The 15,727-nt window shown below is 44.8% G+C and overlaps 1 protein-coding gene across 3 annotated transcripts in view; it reads right to left on the bottom strand.

Annotated features, from left to right (window-relative positions):
- The window catches only part of CYFIP2 (cytoplasmic FMR1 interacting protein 2), a 132,561-nt gene that overhangs the window by 79,069 nt on the left and 37,765 nt on the right, over positions 1–15,727 (bottom strand). For all 3 annotated transcript variants that reach the window (XM_065918993.1, XM_065918994.1, XM_065918995.1), the window contains 5 exons: positions 14,143–14,247; positions 11,448–11,539; positions 9,538–9,655; positions 6,284–6,403; positions 5,647–5,772 (listed from right to left, as the gene is read on the bottom strand). In XM_065918993.1, coding sequence (XP_065775065.1) covers positions 5,647–5,772; positions 6,284–6,403; positions 9,538–9,655; positions 11,448–11,539; positions 14,143–14,247 — 561 coding nt within the window. The remainder of the gene's footprint in view (positions 1–5,646; positions 5,773–6,283; positions 6,404–9,537; positions 9,656–11,447; positions 11,540–14,142; positions 14,248–15,727) is intronic.

The following is a 15,727-nucleotide window of genomic DNA, read 5'->3' as shown; positions in this document are numbered from 1 at the left end:
GGCCAGGCACAGATCAAGGTGAGCTCACTGGCCTCAGGATACCCGTCCACCCAGTACCCTTGGCATGTCTCAGGGAGGGTGCTGGCAGAGACTTCCAGAAGCATGAGGCCAGCCAGCAATGCTGAGAGTGCCAGCTCACGGCTGGGTGGAAATGTGTACCAGAAAAGAAGTCAGCACTCTGCTCCCCTCTCAAGGAAGTGCTGCTACAAGGCGAAGATGTCAGCCACACGGCGCGTACTCCACCATCGGCAAATTTTTATCCTGGCACCGGCTCCCGGTCTCGCTGCTGACTAGTGACAATCGGCAGCCAGTCCATGGACCATATTTTGAGCAGCACTCTGACTTTTAGAGGCCTCTCCATGTACCACGTATCCACAGACAGTAGCAAATATAACCCCTTTTTTTTTAACCATAAAATTTTCTACGGAATTTCCACAACCTTTGCTTTTGAAATAATTTGGCCAGTTGCAGCTTGAATCCATAAAGTAGGATTCCTGTAGAAATCTTGTAGGCAAAGTACTCTACCCTTCCAGATGCCTCCTCACTAGCCCCCAGCTCACTGATCTGTCTGCAGAGGTGGAGAGTCAGGTGACTGTAATGTGTACATCATCACTGTGACCTTGCCACTCGCTTGGGATCTGTCTGCCTGTGGGGCATGTCCCCCCCTCTGGGTGCCTGTCCTGTCCTTGCAATAATCATCCCCGTCCCAGCCCAAGGAAGGGATGTGGCTATTTATGCAGCTGCTCTGCCTGTTTCTCAGTGGGAAGTTTCATAGGATGGGGGAGGAACAGGAAGCTCGGTGTGGCCTTGAGTAAAGCCACGTTCTCTAGTCCAGCTTTACCAAACCTTAGCATTTGGCCCCCATCAGCCTCAAGTGCTAACTTCTAGATTGGCTCAGAATTCAGAAGGGGAAAGCCTTGCCAAACGCGCCTCCTGACAACTGCCACACTCGCCACACCCAGCCTGACCTATTTGATTTCCTCCCTCTGCGCCAGACTAAGCGCTGCAGGGGTGAGGCTCCGCAGGCTGTGTAAGCCCCATCCCAGGGCTTGGGTCCCTAGTGGCCCTTAAGAGAGTTCTGTTGAAAACGTAATGAATACATGAATGAATGTGCTTTGATGCTAAGACTTTATCTTCTTTTAAAGTGTAAAGGAAGAAACAGAATATTTGGGGCAGGAGAAATGGTGAGAACACAGCTCAGAAGGGAAGGAGTTACACTAGAACCAACAGCAGTGGTTTTGCTGAAGAGAACCTTTATAGTGCAGAAATAATGAGAGAGAAGCTCTAAAAGACTGTGAGGTCATAAAAGAATCGCGGCTTCCGACTGGCAATGAAACTAGAGAATAGAGGAAAAGGAAAGACAGGATAATGAAGGTGTTTCAGAATAATTTCAAACACAGAAGAGTATGCAGATCTGTTAGACCCAAGGGAAAATCTTTGCAACTCTGGGCTAGGCAGAGATTTCTTAGCTGGAACACAAAAAATTACAAACCATGGAATGATAGGTAAGTTGGGTTTTGTCAAAATTAAAGACAGTTGCTCTTTAAAAGGCAATCCTAAGAAAATGAAAATGCAAAGTCACCAATTAGAAAAAATTTTTGCATTTTATATAAATTTTATGTAAAATGGTATACTTGCTTCAGGAAACTGTTCAGCAGTTTCTTAAAAAGTTAAACATATACCTCCAGTATGACCATTTCAGGAGAAATGAAAACCTATGTCCACACAAAGACTTACACTCAAATATTTAAAGCAATTTTAGTTACATTGACCCAAAGCTGAAAATGGTCCAATGTTTATCAATAGTTGAATAGATACAAAAATTATAGAATAGCCACACAATGGAAAAATACTCAGCAATGAAAAGGCACAAACTACTGATACACAAAACAATGTGAATGAATCTCAAAATTATTACACTGAGTAAAAAAAAAAAGCCACACACACAAAATACATTCTGTATAATTCCAGTTATATAAAATTCTAGAAAATGCAAACAAATCTATGATGACAAAAAATATGACTAGGGCCAAGGACAGAGAGAAGGATGGATTGCAAATGGCATAAGAAGTCTCAAAGTGAGACTGAAATAGTCTGTATCTTGTGTTTGGGGTTTCACAGGTGTGTGAACAACTGTCAAAACTTTTTGAATTATACACTTTAAATAGATGCAGTTTATTGAATGTAATTATATCTCAATAGAGCTGATTAAAAAACAATGATCTCCTCATAGTGATAGCACATTCATGACACAAGAGCAGGATACAATAAAAAAAAAGAAACATTCACACATCAAGATGGAGCTTTTGAACATTAAAAATATAGGCAAAATAAAAAGTACTAACAGAGTTGAAAACTGAATTTAAGGAAATATCCCATAAAGCAGAACAAAAATAAGTGATGTGCAGTAAGAGAGAAAAGATAGGAAAACTAGACACTAAATCCTGGGTGTCCAACATCTGCCAGGTAGAAAACCCAGAAAGACAGGACAGAGAAAACAGAGGAGGAAATTACCAAAATTAAAATTCAAGAAAATTTCCGAGATCTACAGAACATGTATTTCCACACAGCGATGGCTCTAAACAGGCCACTGTCCCAAACAATGAACACAAAAGGCCCTCATCACGATGCCTCACAGGGAAACTTTAGAAAAACAGTGATAAAGAGATGACACCACAAAGTTCTACAGAGGAAAAGTAAGAATAAAGTTTGACTCACAATTCTTGATTTCAAAACTTATTACAAAGCTATACTAATCAAGATGGTGTGGTATTGGCATATATGGGTTTCTCTGATCACTCAGATGGTAAAGAATCTGTCTGCAAGGAGACCTGGGTTCAATCCTTGGATCGGGAAGATTCCCGGGAGAAGGAATGGCAACCCACTCCAGTACTCTTGCCCAAAGAGTCCCATGGACAGAGGAGCCTGGTCGGCTACAGTCCACAGGGGTCACAAAAGAGTCACACATGACTGAGCAATTGGCATGTATATAAATGGAAGAGAATTGAAAGCCCAGAAATAATCCCGTACATTTATAGTCAATTGACTTTTGACAAGGGCACCAAGACAATCCAATGGAGAAAGAATACTCTTTCCAGCAACTGGTGCTTGGACAGCTGGACATCCACATGCAAAGAATGAACTTGGACCCCTACTCACACAATATACAGAAATTAACTCAGAATGAATCAGAGACCTAAACGTAAGAATTGAACCTATAAAAATCTCAGAAGAAAAATAGGAGTAAATCTTTGAGATCTTGGATTAGGCAATGGTTTCTTAAATCTGACACCAAAAGCATAAGTGACAAAAGAAAAAATAAATTGAACTTCATCAAAATAAAAAACTTTTGTACTTCAAAGGATTCCAACTAGAAAATAAAAAGACAATCCATGGAATTGAGGAAAATTTTTTTTCAGATTATATGTCTGATAAGGGGCTTGTATCCAGAATATATAAAAATTATTTTTTTTTGATGCTTGAATATTGATATAATTTTCAAGATATCATTTCTGGAAAACAAGATACAACATAAATTTTTTTCCTCTTTTTCATTTTGGCTCAGATATTCAGTTTCAATTTGGAAAACAGGTCCTGTTTTCCTGGAAATCATGGTGGATTAATAGGCTTTTCTGATACAGAATATATGAAAACTCCTATGTCTCAAAAATAAAAAGACAAATAACCCAAACAAAAATGGGCAAAGAATCTGAACAAATAGTTCTCCAAAGAAGCTATACAGATGGCCAATAAGCACATGGTAAGATGCTCAATATCATTAGTTATTAGGGATACGCAAATTACAACCACAATGAGACATGACTTCACACCAATTAGGATAGCTAAAATAAAAAAGACAATAAGTGGGGCTTCCCTGGTAACTCAGTTGTAAAGAATCAGCCTGCCAGTGTAGGAGACACAGGTTTGATCCCTGGTCTGGGAAGATCCCACATACCGAGGAGTAACTAAGACTGTGCCCCCAAACTATTGAGCCTGTGTCTATGAGCCACAACTACTGAAGCCCTCCTGCCCTAGAGCCCGTGTTCCGCAGCAAGAGAAGCCAGTGCAATGAGAAGTCTGTGCACCACAACTAGTGCATCGCCCTCACTTGCTGCAACTAGAGAAAAGCCCCTGCAGTGGGGAAGCCCAAGAATACTGGAGTGGATAGCCTGTCCCTTCTCCAGGGGATCTCCCTGACCCAGGAATCAAACTGGGGTCTTCAGCACTGCAGGCGATTCTTAACCAGCTGAGCTACCAGGGAAGCCCCGATGAAGACTCAGCACAGTCAAAAATAAATATATGAATAAAATTATAAAAAAATCTTTAAAAGTTCAGGTTCTTTGGTTCAAAGTACAAATTTATTTTTTAAAAAAGACAGGAAGTGATGACAAGGATATGATTTACATATCCAGGGATCAAACCCAATATAAATTACAACTCCCATATACTGCTGGTGAAAATGTAAAATGATCCAGCTGCTTTGGAACACAGTTTGGCATTTTCTCAAATTTTTAAACAAAGAGTTACCACATGATCCAATAATTCTGCTTCTAGGTATAGAGCCAAGAAAATGAAATATATTTCAACACAAGTACTTGTACATGAATGTATGCATCAGTGTTATTCATAATAGTCTAAAAGTTGAAACAAAGAAAACAGTAGCTGTCACTCACAATCCAGTATTAACATGCCCTTTTACTCCCATAGAATATCTTTCAGTAATCAAACAAAAAACCAAATCATATAGTCTAAGGTAGGGAGTCAGAATCCTGTCTCCAGAAATGACTGTTAATGGTTTGGTATATATAAATACACACACTTACGTCCTTCCACTTTGAGCAAATGTGGAAGGTATATTAATTTGAGCAGAAATGGCATCATTTTACCTGCTGCTCTTCAACCTTTTTTTTTAAAAACTTAATATTCTGTGTATATCTTTTCATATCAGTACATTCATTTTAGTGGCTGCATCATATTTAATGATACAGCTGCACCTTCATTTTACTTTATCTGATCCATATTGTAGGACATTTCAGTTGTTTCACATATTATGCCATTATAAACAATATGGTGATAAATGTGTACATATGTATTGATTGGCACAGTTGGCTTATTTCTGAGATATATTCCCCAGAAGAACTTCTGGGCAAATGATATGCATGTTAAAAATCTGAATACAGATGATCAGACTGCCCTCAGAGAAATCCTGTAAAATGCACACTTGCCACTCAAAGTATCTGAGAAGATCTATATCCCATTTTAACCAGCAACGAACATCGCCAGTCTTCTAGATCTGTACCATCCTGACTGATCAACACTCTGTATCTTAGTTTCAATCTGTAGTTCTTTGACCTCTCATCAGTCTGGGCATTTCTCGTATCTTGTTTGGCCATGTGTCTCTTCTGTTGTTTCCAACAGAATGACACTTTCTTTGGGATTTTTTAAGACCAGAATGACTTTCTCACCGTTTCTGAATAACAACGTGGGACAGAAATGAATTCGGGTGGGCGGAGGGGGCAAGCAGATGCATGCACACGAGGACCAAGGCTGCTGGCCAGCCCAGCACCCCTCCAGGAAGCCCTGCGGCCGACAGTCAGCAGCAACCTCGCGGGTGGGGACAAGGAGACCCAGGGAGTCCGCACCCACCTCGACGAAGGCGAACTTCTCTTCACTGGTGTAGTTGTAGCGCGTGGCTCGCTCGTACTCCTCGGCCGTGCCGGGGCAGTCCTTGTTGCAGAACTTGTCTGTGGGGTGAACCAGTTTCCAGGAGTACTGGGGAGAGAGCAGAGACCCTGTGTCCATCAGTGGGTGAACGGATCAACTAAACCGGGAGAGTCCACACAATGGAGCAGCACTCAGTCAAGAAAGGAAATGAAGTATTCATCTGTGCAACAATGGATGGACCTTGATAACATGCAGTTGAAGCCAGACACAAATAACCATGTATGATACGATTCTATTCATAGGAAACACCCCCCAAATAGGGAAATCTACAGAGACAGAAGGAGACGGCTTAAGGCTGTAGAGACAGGGAACAGGGCATGATTGTACCAGGTGAGGGTTAGGTTGTTCTAAATTTGACTGCAGCTTCATAGCACTGGAAATACACTAAAAATGAATGGATTTATGTTTTAAATTGGTGAATGGTGTGGTATGTGAATTCTCTCTCAATAAACCTGTTTAAAAGTGTTGGAGAGAGGCAGGGTCAGACAAATTCCAAGAGACCAGAGGTCAGAATGGAGGGGGCTGGGGAGGGGCAGACTCTCTTTCCTGGGACACCTACCACCTCCATGACGTGGGCGCTCCACTTGGACAAGAGCTGCAGGCCCCGCAAGGCCAGGTCAAAGAGCTCACGGTACTCCTCGTCTGACTTCTGGCTGTCCAGCCCGGAGCCCGTCACCACCTGAGGAACATTGACCATCACCTTCACTGCCAACAAACCTGGCACTTTTCCATTGTATTTCACTGATCCCCCCACCCCCAAGAACACTGCAAGGGAGGTGCTATTATTATACCTCTTGACCAACAAACTGAAGCTCAGACAAGTCCCTTGTTAGTCACATGGCTTGCAAATGATCAAGGGTTCAAACTCAGGTGCTATGATGCCAGAGCCCCACTCACAATGACTCCGGTCAATTGCAGAGCAGTGGCTTTTCAGACTTTTGGGTCTGTGATTTACAGTAGGAAGTGTATACTATATACTGACTGAGGTATTCAATACAGACATGAAATAACATTTTCCACAAAGAAACTGTGTGCTTAATACTTGAGACCTCCTCTGATTGCCCATTGTCTCATACCAAAATGCTAATTAGAGATCAATGGCAACCCACTCCAGTATTCTTGCCTGGAAAATCCCATGGACAGAGGAGCCTGGTAGGCTATACTCAGTCCATGGGGTCGCAAAGAGTCGGACACGACTGAGCGACTTCACTTTCTTTCACTTAGTTGACTTCACAACCAATTACAAATGACTCATTGACAGAAAAGCCTTGGTGAAGACAACTTGAACATGTAATATGTTCCACAGTAAAATATAATATGCATGTATGCATGTGCATATGCACAGACATGTGTATATGTGTGTGTATACATATACATACTGAGCCAGTCCTCATTATTTGTGGGTTCTGAATTTGTGAATTTCCCTACTTACTAAAATTCATTTACAACCTCAAGATCAATCCTTGCAGTGCTTTCATGGTCATTTGCAGATGTGTGAAGAGTGGCAAAAACATCTGAATCATGTTCCCAGCTGAGGCTGAACAACACAATTCTCTGCCCCCTTGTTTCAGCTCTTACTGTAAACAAGTGTCTCTTTCCTGATCTACTTAATGCCTCATTTTCCACTTTCTTATACTTTTTACTGGTGATTTCACTATTTAAAATGGCCCCTAAACACAGTGCTGACTCTCTGTCTATGCCTTTATAAAAAAGGAGGCTGTGATGCACTTTATGGAGAAAATATGTATTTTATTTTTTAAATATTTATTTATTTGCTTGACTTCACCAGGTCTTGGTTGTGGCATGCAAAGTCTTAGTTGTGGTACGTGGGATCTAGTTCCTTGATCAGGGACTGAACTCAGGCCCCCTGCATTGAGAGTGTGGAGTCTTAGCCACTGTACCACCAGGGGAGTCCTGAAAATAGGTGTTCTAGATAAACTTTGTTCAGGCATGAATTATAGTGCTGTTGGGTATGATTTAATGTTAACAAATCAACAATATATATTACATAAGGTGACTTTAAACAGAAACACACGTAAAACAAGGCTATATATTAAAAATCAGCTGACAGAAAAACCGTGATCAGAGGCTCGAAGAAACCTAACCCTGTACTTTCTGGAGGAGCGATTACTTGCTGATTCAGTTTTGATGGCCACTTTATAGAATATAACTGTTGTGAATACCGAGAATGATCTGTATATATACACGTATAATGTGCATAATTTTAAAAATACCTTTGAGCCAGACTCATTCTTGAAAGAAAGAAGGTGAAAGTGAAGTCGCTCAGTTGTGTCCGACTCTTTGCGACAGGTGGACTGGTAGCCTACCAGGCTCCTCCATCCATGGGATTCTCCAGGCAAGAATACTGGAGTGGATTGCCATTAGATCACACCAAAACTGGACAAGAATTGAATAGTGTCCCTAGCACTTAAATTATTCCCATAGCTTAGCTTACGTTCAATTCATTGGCATATACTGTTAAGAAAGCCAAAGGTTTGAGCTTGACCCTGGTCCATGTCCACCAGGAGCCCTGCTAAGAATGTGGGCCACTCATCTAATGACCATACTGCTTGCATTTGCTCTCATTTCAGATGTGTTGCCCCCTTTTGATCAGACATTTCTCTACTTTGGGTTTTGGAAAGAGTAATTACAGCTACTAGCCACATGGTGGAGGCAGTGAGCATAAATGGAGTAGTGCAAAGTCATCCCGGAGCTTCAAAAGGTAAAACAGGGATTGAAATCAGACCTGTATTTAGTAAACCAACATATATATTCATTACAAGGTCTTCATAGAAAGAGATCTAGAAGGATATATGAAAGTGAAAGTTTCTCAGTTGTGTACAACTCTTTGTGATCCCATGGACTGTATAGTCCATGGAATTCTCCAGGCCAGAATACTGGAGTGGGTAGCCTTTCCCTTCTCCAGGGGATCTTCCCAATCCAGGGATCGAACCCAGGTCTCCCACATTGCAGGCGGATTCTTTACCAGCTGAGCCACAAGGGAAGCCCAAGAATACTGGAGTGGGTAGCCTATCCCTTCTCCAGAGCATCTTCCCCACCCAGGAATTCAACCAGGGTCTCCGGCCTTGCAGGTGGATTCTTTACCAACTGAGCCATCAGGGAAGCCACAAAGGATAATATATATATACTTCCAAATGTTAATAATAGTGGGTTCTTCATGACTTACATGACTGCTTTTCCCTTCTTTTGTCTATCTGTATTTTTTCTGAGGCTTGTGAACTAATTGTGTTTCCCTATTTAAAAAAGAACAGGAAAATCCAGTGCCAGTAAAAATGTAATTAGAAAGATCACAAGAGATTTTTATGACCTTCTTCTGTTTCTAATTGTATTTTCTGGCTTATTACAATGATTTTTATAATTGTTTTAAAATATTTAGATGGTGTTATGAGCATGATTGTCCAGAACTTTGTTTCTCTTGCCACCCACGGTGGAGATGTTTAGATCATGTACAGACTAACAATTACTGGGCTGTTACTACCTGCTAGGTGCAATGCATTTTCCATACATCATATTGTTTAATCCTCTCAACGAACTTTTCCAGATACTATTAGCTCCACTTTGCAGATGAGGAAGCTGAGGCTCAAGGATGCTGAATAACTTGTGAAGGTCAGAAGCAGAACCAGAATCAATCCCAGCTCTGGCTCTTGGCCATTCTGCCCTCCTGCATCCAAATGTATTCTCTCGCTCATCCACTCCCCAGGATCCCTAGGATCATTTCTTTTCTGGAGGTCCTCACCCCTTCTCACCCTAGTCCCACATGGGCCTCCATCCCACCAGCCAGAGCAAGCTCACCTCACTGTTGCTGTAGCGAGCGAGTTCCGAGATGAAGCGGATGTGGTCATCGCGGATCTGAACCATCTGCTCGCAGATATTGTACTGGGGGCTGATGCTGCTCTGGGTGCACGTCCACCTGGACAGAAAATCAGGGGGTCAGAGTGGGTCCTGGCCCTGGGAGGGGCAGGCTCCTTCCATCCACTAGTTAGTCTTGGTGCTCAGCTAATGTGACTGGCTCCACTGGGAACAACTAAGGGGTGTCCTGCCCACCAGCAACAGCGCCTGCCAAATTCCACTGTGGGGACTGCAGGCTGCATGGAAAATACTGTGCTTCTCCTACTTGGAGCTGGCCTCTTCTAAGGCCCAATCCCACACTTTCCCAGGTAACGGGTGTCCACAGTACTTACCAGTCACACGAGCGGGGAGGGACTTGCAGCCTCTCTAGGGCTACAAAGGGCTGGAATCCAAGCTAAGAAAAAGCAAGGTGGGTGACCTCCTGGATCTGTCAACTGACCCTGGCAGCACTACGTCCTGTGGGTGAAGCTGGCATTGACAAAGGCCTTTGGGCGGGACTGGAAAAATCTAAAGGGGTTGTGTCTGTTTTTCAACAGCGAGCCGGGAACAGAGGAGCTCTTCACCGAGAGGAAGCCGCAGCCATCCCGAGAGGCACTGCTCTTTCTTGCCCTCATCTTCTCCCTCTCTCTCTCCTCTTTCTCCTCAATACTTCCCTCAATTTTAAAAAAGAGATCTTTGAGAAAACTCCTTAAATTGGGGAAGAAATGAACGAATGAGAGTCTTTATTCTCCTTTGCCAACAGAACAGAAGACAACCCTGGTCACTGTCCTCTGCCATCCGGTGGGTGCCGGGTGACCCAGTGGACAGAAGCATGGGCACCAAGCAAGGCAGATGCACATTTAAGGAGAATTTAATATTTCAGAAGGACCTCTGAAAGGGCGCTCCAGAGAATACTAAGAATGCTGACACTTCCTCATGCCTATACTTCGACATGACCTTTATTCTGAGTTCCCTGTGCAGGATTGGGAACACATCACTCAAGCCTCTGACCCCCACCCTGATCACATCACCCCTCCAACCAACTTCAGGTGGCTAAGAATTCACACAGGAAATAAGTCCAGGATTCAGGACTCTATGCTTTTCCTGGAAGACCTCCTCACATACCAGCAGCCACTGGGTTACGAAGCTGTCCCTGGTGAGACTTATCTGCAGTGGCTCAAAGCTGGTGGAGTTCAAGGACTCTGCATTTATGTATTTTTGAGGCCGCAATACCCTCATCCCTGATGAAAACATGGTTTGTCCCCCTCTGTTGGAAATGTAGGCAGAAGAAGCCTCCTTAACAAGGCCAGAGATCAAAGGAGTAGCCAAGCCTGTAGCCCAGTGTTCCCCAAACTTCCATGAGGTCCTGACACCCTGGATCTTAGCACAGACCACCTAGAGGGTGGTTTATAAAACAACCTTGGAGGAGGCCATTGACCCAATGCTTCACAGCTGGAACGGTTGGTATCATACCCTGCATGGCATACTTACTGCATGGACACAAGGCCTGAGGAGAGAACCAGTGGGATGAAGAACAAGGCCATCTCACTCCATCTGACCACTGGGGGCCAGCACTCCTCCCCCTGCTCGGGGGCAGGAGGACTCCTGCTGTCCCCCTGCAGGTGGCATGGGCCACCGCGGGGATAGAGAAGGGGCGAGGCTGTGCTCTGAGTGCTTTTGAACCCTGGCAGCAAAGGGCGGGTGCAAAAGGGCTCAGATCACCATCCGCTGCTCCCCTCTGTCAGGAGCCAGTGATGGACAGACTCCACCTGCCCAGGGTCTGGGGAGAGGGGAGGGGCTGAAATGGCCCCTCGGCCCCCTGCCCGGGCTGGGCGTCCTCGCGGGAGCCGAGAGACATTACGGCAGGCACTCACTTGGACTTGTTCTCTTCATAGTGAGCACTGGTCTTAATGTATCTGGCCAGCTCTATCTGCATGTCGCCGAAAAGGGGCACCACCTGCAGCTGCTGCAAAGGAAGCAAACACAGCTTGTGAGACACGGGGGGAGCGACCGGCATCGCCTTCCACTGGGAGAGCCAGGCCTCCACGTGTGCCTCCGGGCTGACCCCTAGTTCTGCCTCCGATGATGCTACCACGTGACCCTGCAACCACAAAGAGCCTTAGGCAGCCTACAGGTCCTCCTCTGCCTCCAACCATCTCTATGTTCCAGCATCTGAGCTCAGAGAGGCAAAAAGACTTGTCCAAGGTTACCCAGCAGGCAGAACAGATGAAGAACGAGAACCAGATGGCCTGCCTCCCAGGGCAGGGTCTTCTCTGCTCTGATTTCCCTTGGATTAAAGGCTCCTCGCTATTCCAAACTCTGGACTAGATGTGAGTGCCTGGATTCCACTGGCTGGGGGTGAGTGACCTTCTTGAGAAACTCCACAAGGTGAGTTGAAACCTTGAACACCTAACACCAGAGGGCAGATGACTGCCAGCTGAAGAGGAGGAATAATGGTGGGGAGGCTGGTATTCACTGTCTGCTTTTGATTCATGAGGCACTACAGTGCTAAATCCTTCAAAAGCAGAGGACTTTTAGGGCAGTGAAACTATTCTGTATGATACTACAGTGGTAGATATAGGGGCTTCCCTGGTGGATCAGCAGTAAAGAAACCGCCTACCAATTCAGGAGACACTGGAGACCTGGGTTCCATCCCCGGGTCGGGAAGATACCCTGGAGGAGGGCATGGCAACCCACTCCAGTATTCTTGCCTGGAGAATCCCAGGGATAGTGGAGCCGGGTGGGCTACAGTCCATGGGGTCACAAAGAGTCAGACACAACAGCAACAAAGTACAACAACAATGGTAGATATAGTCATTATATATTTGTCAAAACTTACAGAATGCACAATGCCATGAGTTATCCCTACTGCACACTATGGGATTTGGGTGATAATGATGTGTCAACAGTGCAGATTTATGGACTAAACAGATGTCCCTCTCTGCTGGTGAGTTGTGATAATGGGGGAGGTTGGGTATGAGTAGGGATAGGAGTTATGTGGGAAATGTCTCTTTGTTCTGCTCAATTTTGCTATGAGCCTAAAACTGCTCTAAAAAATAGTCTATTAGGCAAAACAGAAAATAGTTATCTCACTCCATAGAATAGCGGAGTGAGGTCAGTACTACTATTATTCCCATTTAACAAGATGGACAAATTGAAGCTTTGACAACTCAGCTAGAGTGATTTTTTTTCACAAAGTCAGACTGGTTAGAAGCCAAGGGGCCAGGATTATAACCCAAGGTTCTGACACTTATGTCGCTCATTGAATCCTCAAAGGAACCCCATAAAGTAGACACCCTTCACATTCCTATTTTTCAGGTTAGAGAACTCAGCTTCAGGGAAGTTCTGTGACTTTTCCAACATCACCCAGTTACGTAGTGGAAGAGAGAGACTAAAACCCAGGTCTGTGTGAGGTGAGCCTGTGGTCTTCAGTTCCACCCCCATCTCATTTATGTGGATTTAAGCAAGGGGTGGACTTTGCCAGTTCCCCCCAGATAAGCCCAGTTTTCATTTTGGGCAGTCCTAGAGAAAAGTGAAAGTTCTAGCTTCAAAAAGAAGCCAAGCCAAGCCCTAGGATGCTTTTGGTGACTGTGCTTCTGTGCTAAGTCACTCAGTTGTGTCTGACTCTTTGCGACCCCGTGGACTGTAGCTCACCAGGATCCTCTGTCCATGGGATTCTCCAGGCAGGAATACTGGAGTGGGTTGCTATGACCTCCTCCAGGGGATCTTCCCTGTCCAGGGATCAAACCAGCGCCTCTTATGTCTCCTGCATTGGCAGGCGAGTTCTTTACCACTAACACCATCTGGGAAGCCCCTTGGGTGACTTACTTCCCCCCTAACCTCCAAGAGTCAGTGAGACCCAGGCCCAGCCACATCTTCAAAGGGATCCACTTTTAATTTAAGCCTGATTTTCCCATGTCTGATCTCAGAGGCTCTATTCCACCTGAAGTGCCTGATGCTAGGATACACTGATGACATGGAACTGACTTCCAAAGTAGAAAATCCCTTTGCAAAAACCTCAAAGGCAAACCTCAAGGTTTGTTGTTAAAGATTTGGGGCCAGAAGATGAAATCTCTGAGGCACTGGACTGGACTGAGAGCAGGCTGGACCCCATAAGGCATTCTACTCAGAGGCAGGGCGCAGAGTAGGTCTCTGGTGGACCAGGAGAGCCTGTGAGCTTGTGAATGTGAATCAATGTAACGTCCACTCTTTAATCCTCCTGCAATTGTGAGCTCTGATTTATACTGAAAATTAAAGCAGGCTCTGTCTTCTGGGACATACCTCTTTCTTTAGATGGCAAGGGGTTTCAGGAAAGGGTAAGAGCAGTGTGTGGAAAGCATTGCAAGGCCTTCTGGCTGTGTCCTGAGACTGGGGCACACACCTTCAATAGCATGGATTCCTCTACCCAAGGCAGCTAGGGCCCCTGTCTCTATCCTCCTCCTCCTCCTCTTGGGATCCTTAGAGCCACAGTTCAATCAATAAGCACCACTCTTTGCTGCCTAATTTCATTCCTTTCCCTGGAGAGACCATCCCTTGGCCCACTGCCCAGCCCCAGCCCCAGGTGCTGACCTTAAAGAACTTATCAATTTTGCTGAGGTTGATTCTCTTCTTGGCATCCAATTTGTAAATGTTACTGACATTCCCATCCATCAGGTACAGGCCGAAACCCATTACCTAGCATGAGAAAAGGCAGAGACAGAAGACAGTCACATCCATTGGAAATGTTTCAAAAAACCAAAAAAAAAGCAGACGTGGGCATGTGCATATCCACACCCCCTGTAGGGACATATTCTATGACAAAAACCCATGTGTTGTCACAAAGAAGGACACGTAGAACTAATCTCAATCAGAAATTTGATTTCTGTGAAGACAAGCAGAGGACTCTTTCATTTATTATTGTGGTGGCCACTTCTTGAGTCCTCCCCATGGGCCAGAGCCCATGCTTAGGGATTTTATCCTTATCCTTAATTCTCACCATCTTATAAGTCAAATTCTAATATGATAACCTTATTCTACAGATGAGGAGCTGGAGACACAGAGAGGTTAGACAGCTTGCCAAGATAACACAGATAGTAAGCTGCAGAGATAGGATCTGAACCAGGATCTGACAACAACATACATGCACTTAGCTCCTTCTCAAGAAAGACTGAGTGATGCTGCTGCTGCTGCATCCCCAGGCCCTGGCAAACACTGCGGGCACTTGATGCATACTCACTAGATGGCAAATGAATGTGAAACTATTCACCCTTTCCCCAAGGAAACTACTACAAAGATTCCCAGGGAATCTCATTGGTGCCTTCATTAACCAAAAGAACACATTCTGGCTGACAGGGCCCTATAGGCAGGCTGACAGGCTGATTCTAAACATTCCAGTCCATGTAATATTGGGTTGGCCAAAAAGTTCATTTGGGTTTTTCTATACAGTGTAACAGAAAAACTAGCACGAATGTTTCGGCCAGCCCAATAGTTTCCTGCATGCTGGCTTACGTCTCTCCTTTTGTCAAATGTACAGCAAGCCCGAGGGAGCCTGAACAACTAGGTTGAAAGCAGCTTCCTCGGCTCGCAGTTGCTATGTGACGGGGGACTAGTCATGCCTGACACCTAAGGGACTGGGCTAGGGGATGCGTACTTGTGGTTCTGCAGGGGGGTGTGCCAGACTTTTCCTTTTAAGGTGAAAGGCGCCCCCTGCTGGCATCTGAGTTTACTAACACACCGTAGAGAGCTTGGAAAGAGCAAAACTCCAAGAGGCCAGGTTGAGAATTGAGAGGGAGAAGGCTGGGAAGCCGAGATGTGGGAGGATTAAAAGCAGGCAAGAGAAATGAAGAGCCGAGAATCTGATGGCAGCATGTCAGGATGCTTGGTGAAGTGGGGTTTAGTAACCTAATTTGCGAAAGCAACAATTCTGGGCAGAGCTGTGGTAACTGCCTGGACAAAGCACTGGTGTGAGAGAGCTGCTGAACTCTGAGTGACTTCTCTGAACTTCTGACTGTGCAGAGGAAGCCAGAGTGAATGAGTCACAAAGCCACACTCTCCTGCAGCCTTCTGCGAGATGCTATGGAAATGCAAAGAAGGGAACACCAACAGGGTCGGTATTCTTGAAATAAGAGGCGACAGAGAGAGGAAGTAAAAGTCAAGTCACCAGGGGAACTCTGAA

The sequence above is a fragment of the Muntiacus reevesi genome, chromosome 1 (assembly GCF_963930625.1).
Source record: "Muntiacus reevesi chromosome 1, mMunRee1.1, whole genome shotgun sequence".
NCBI lineage: Eukaryota > Metazoa > Chordata > Mammalia > Artiodactyla > Cervidae > Muntiacus > Muntiacus reevesi.
This window is presented reverse-complemented; position numbering and strand designations above follow the sequence as displayed.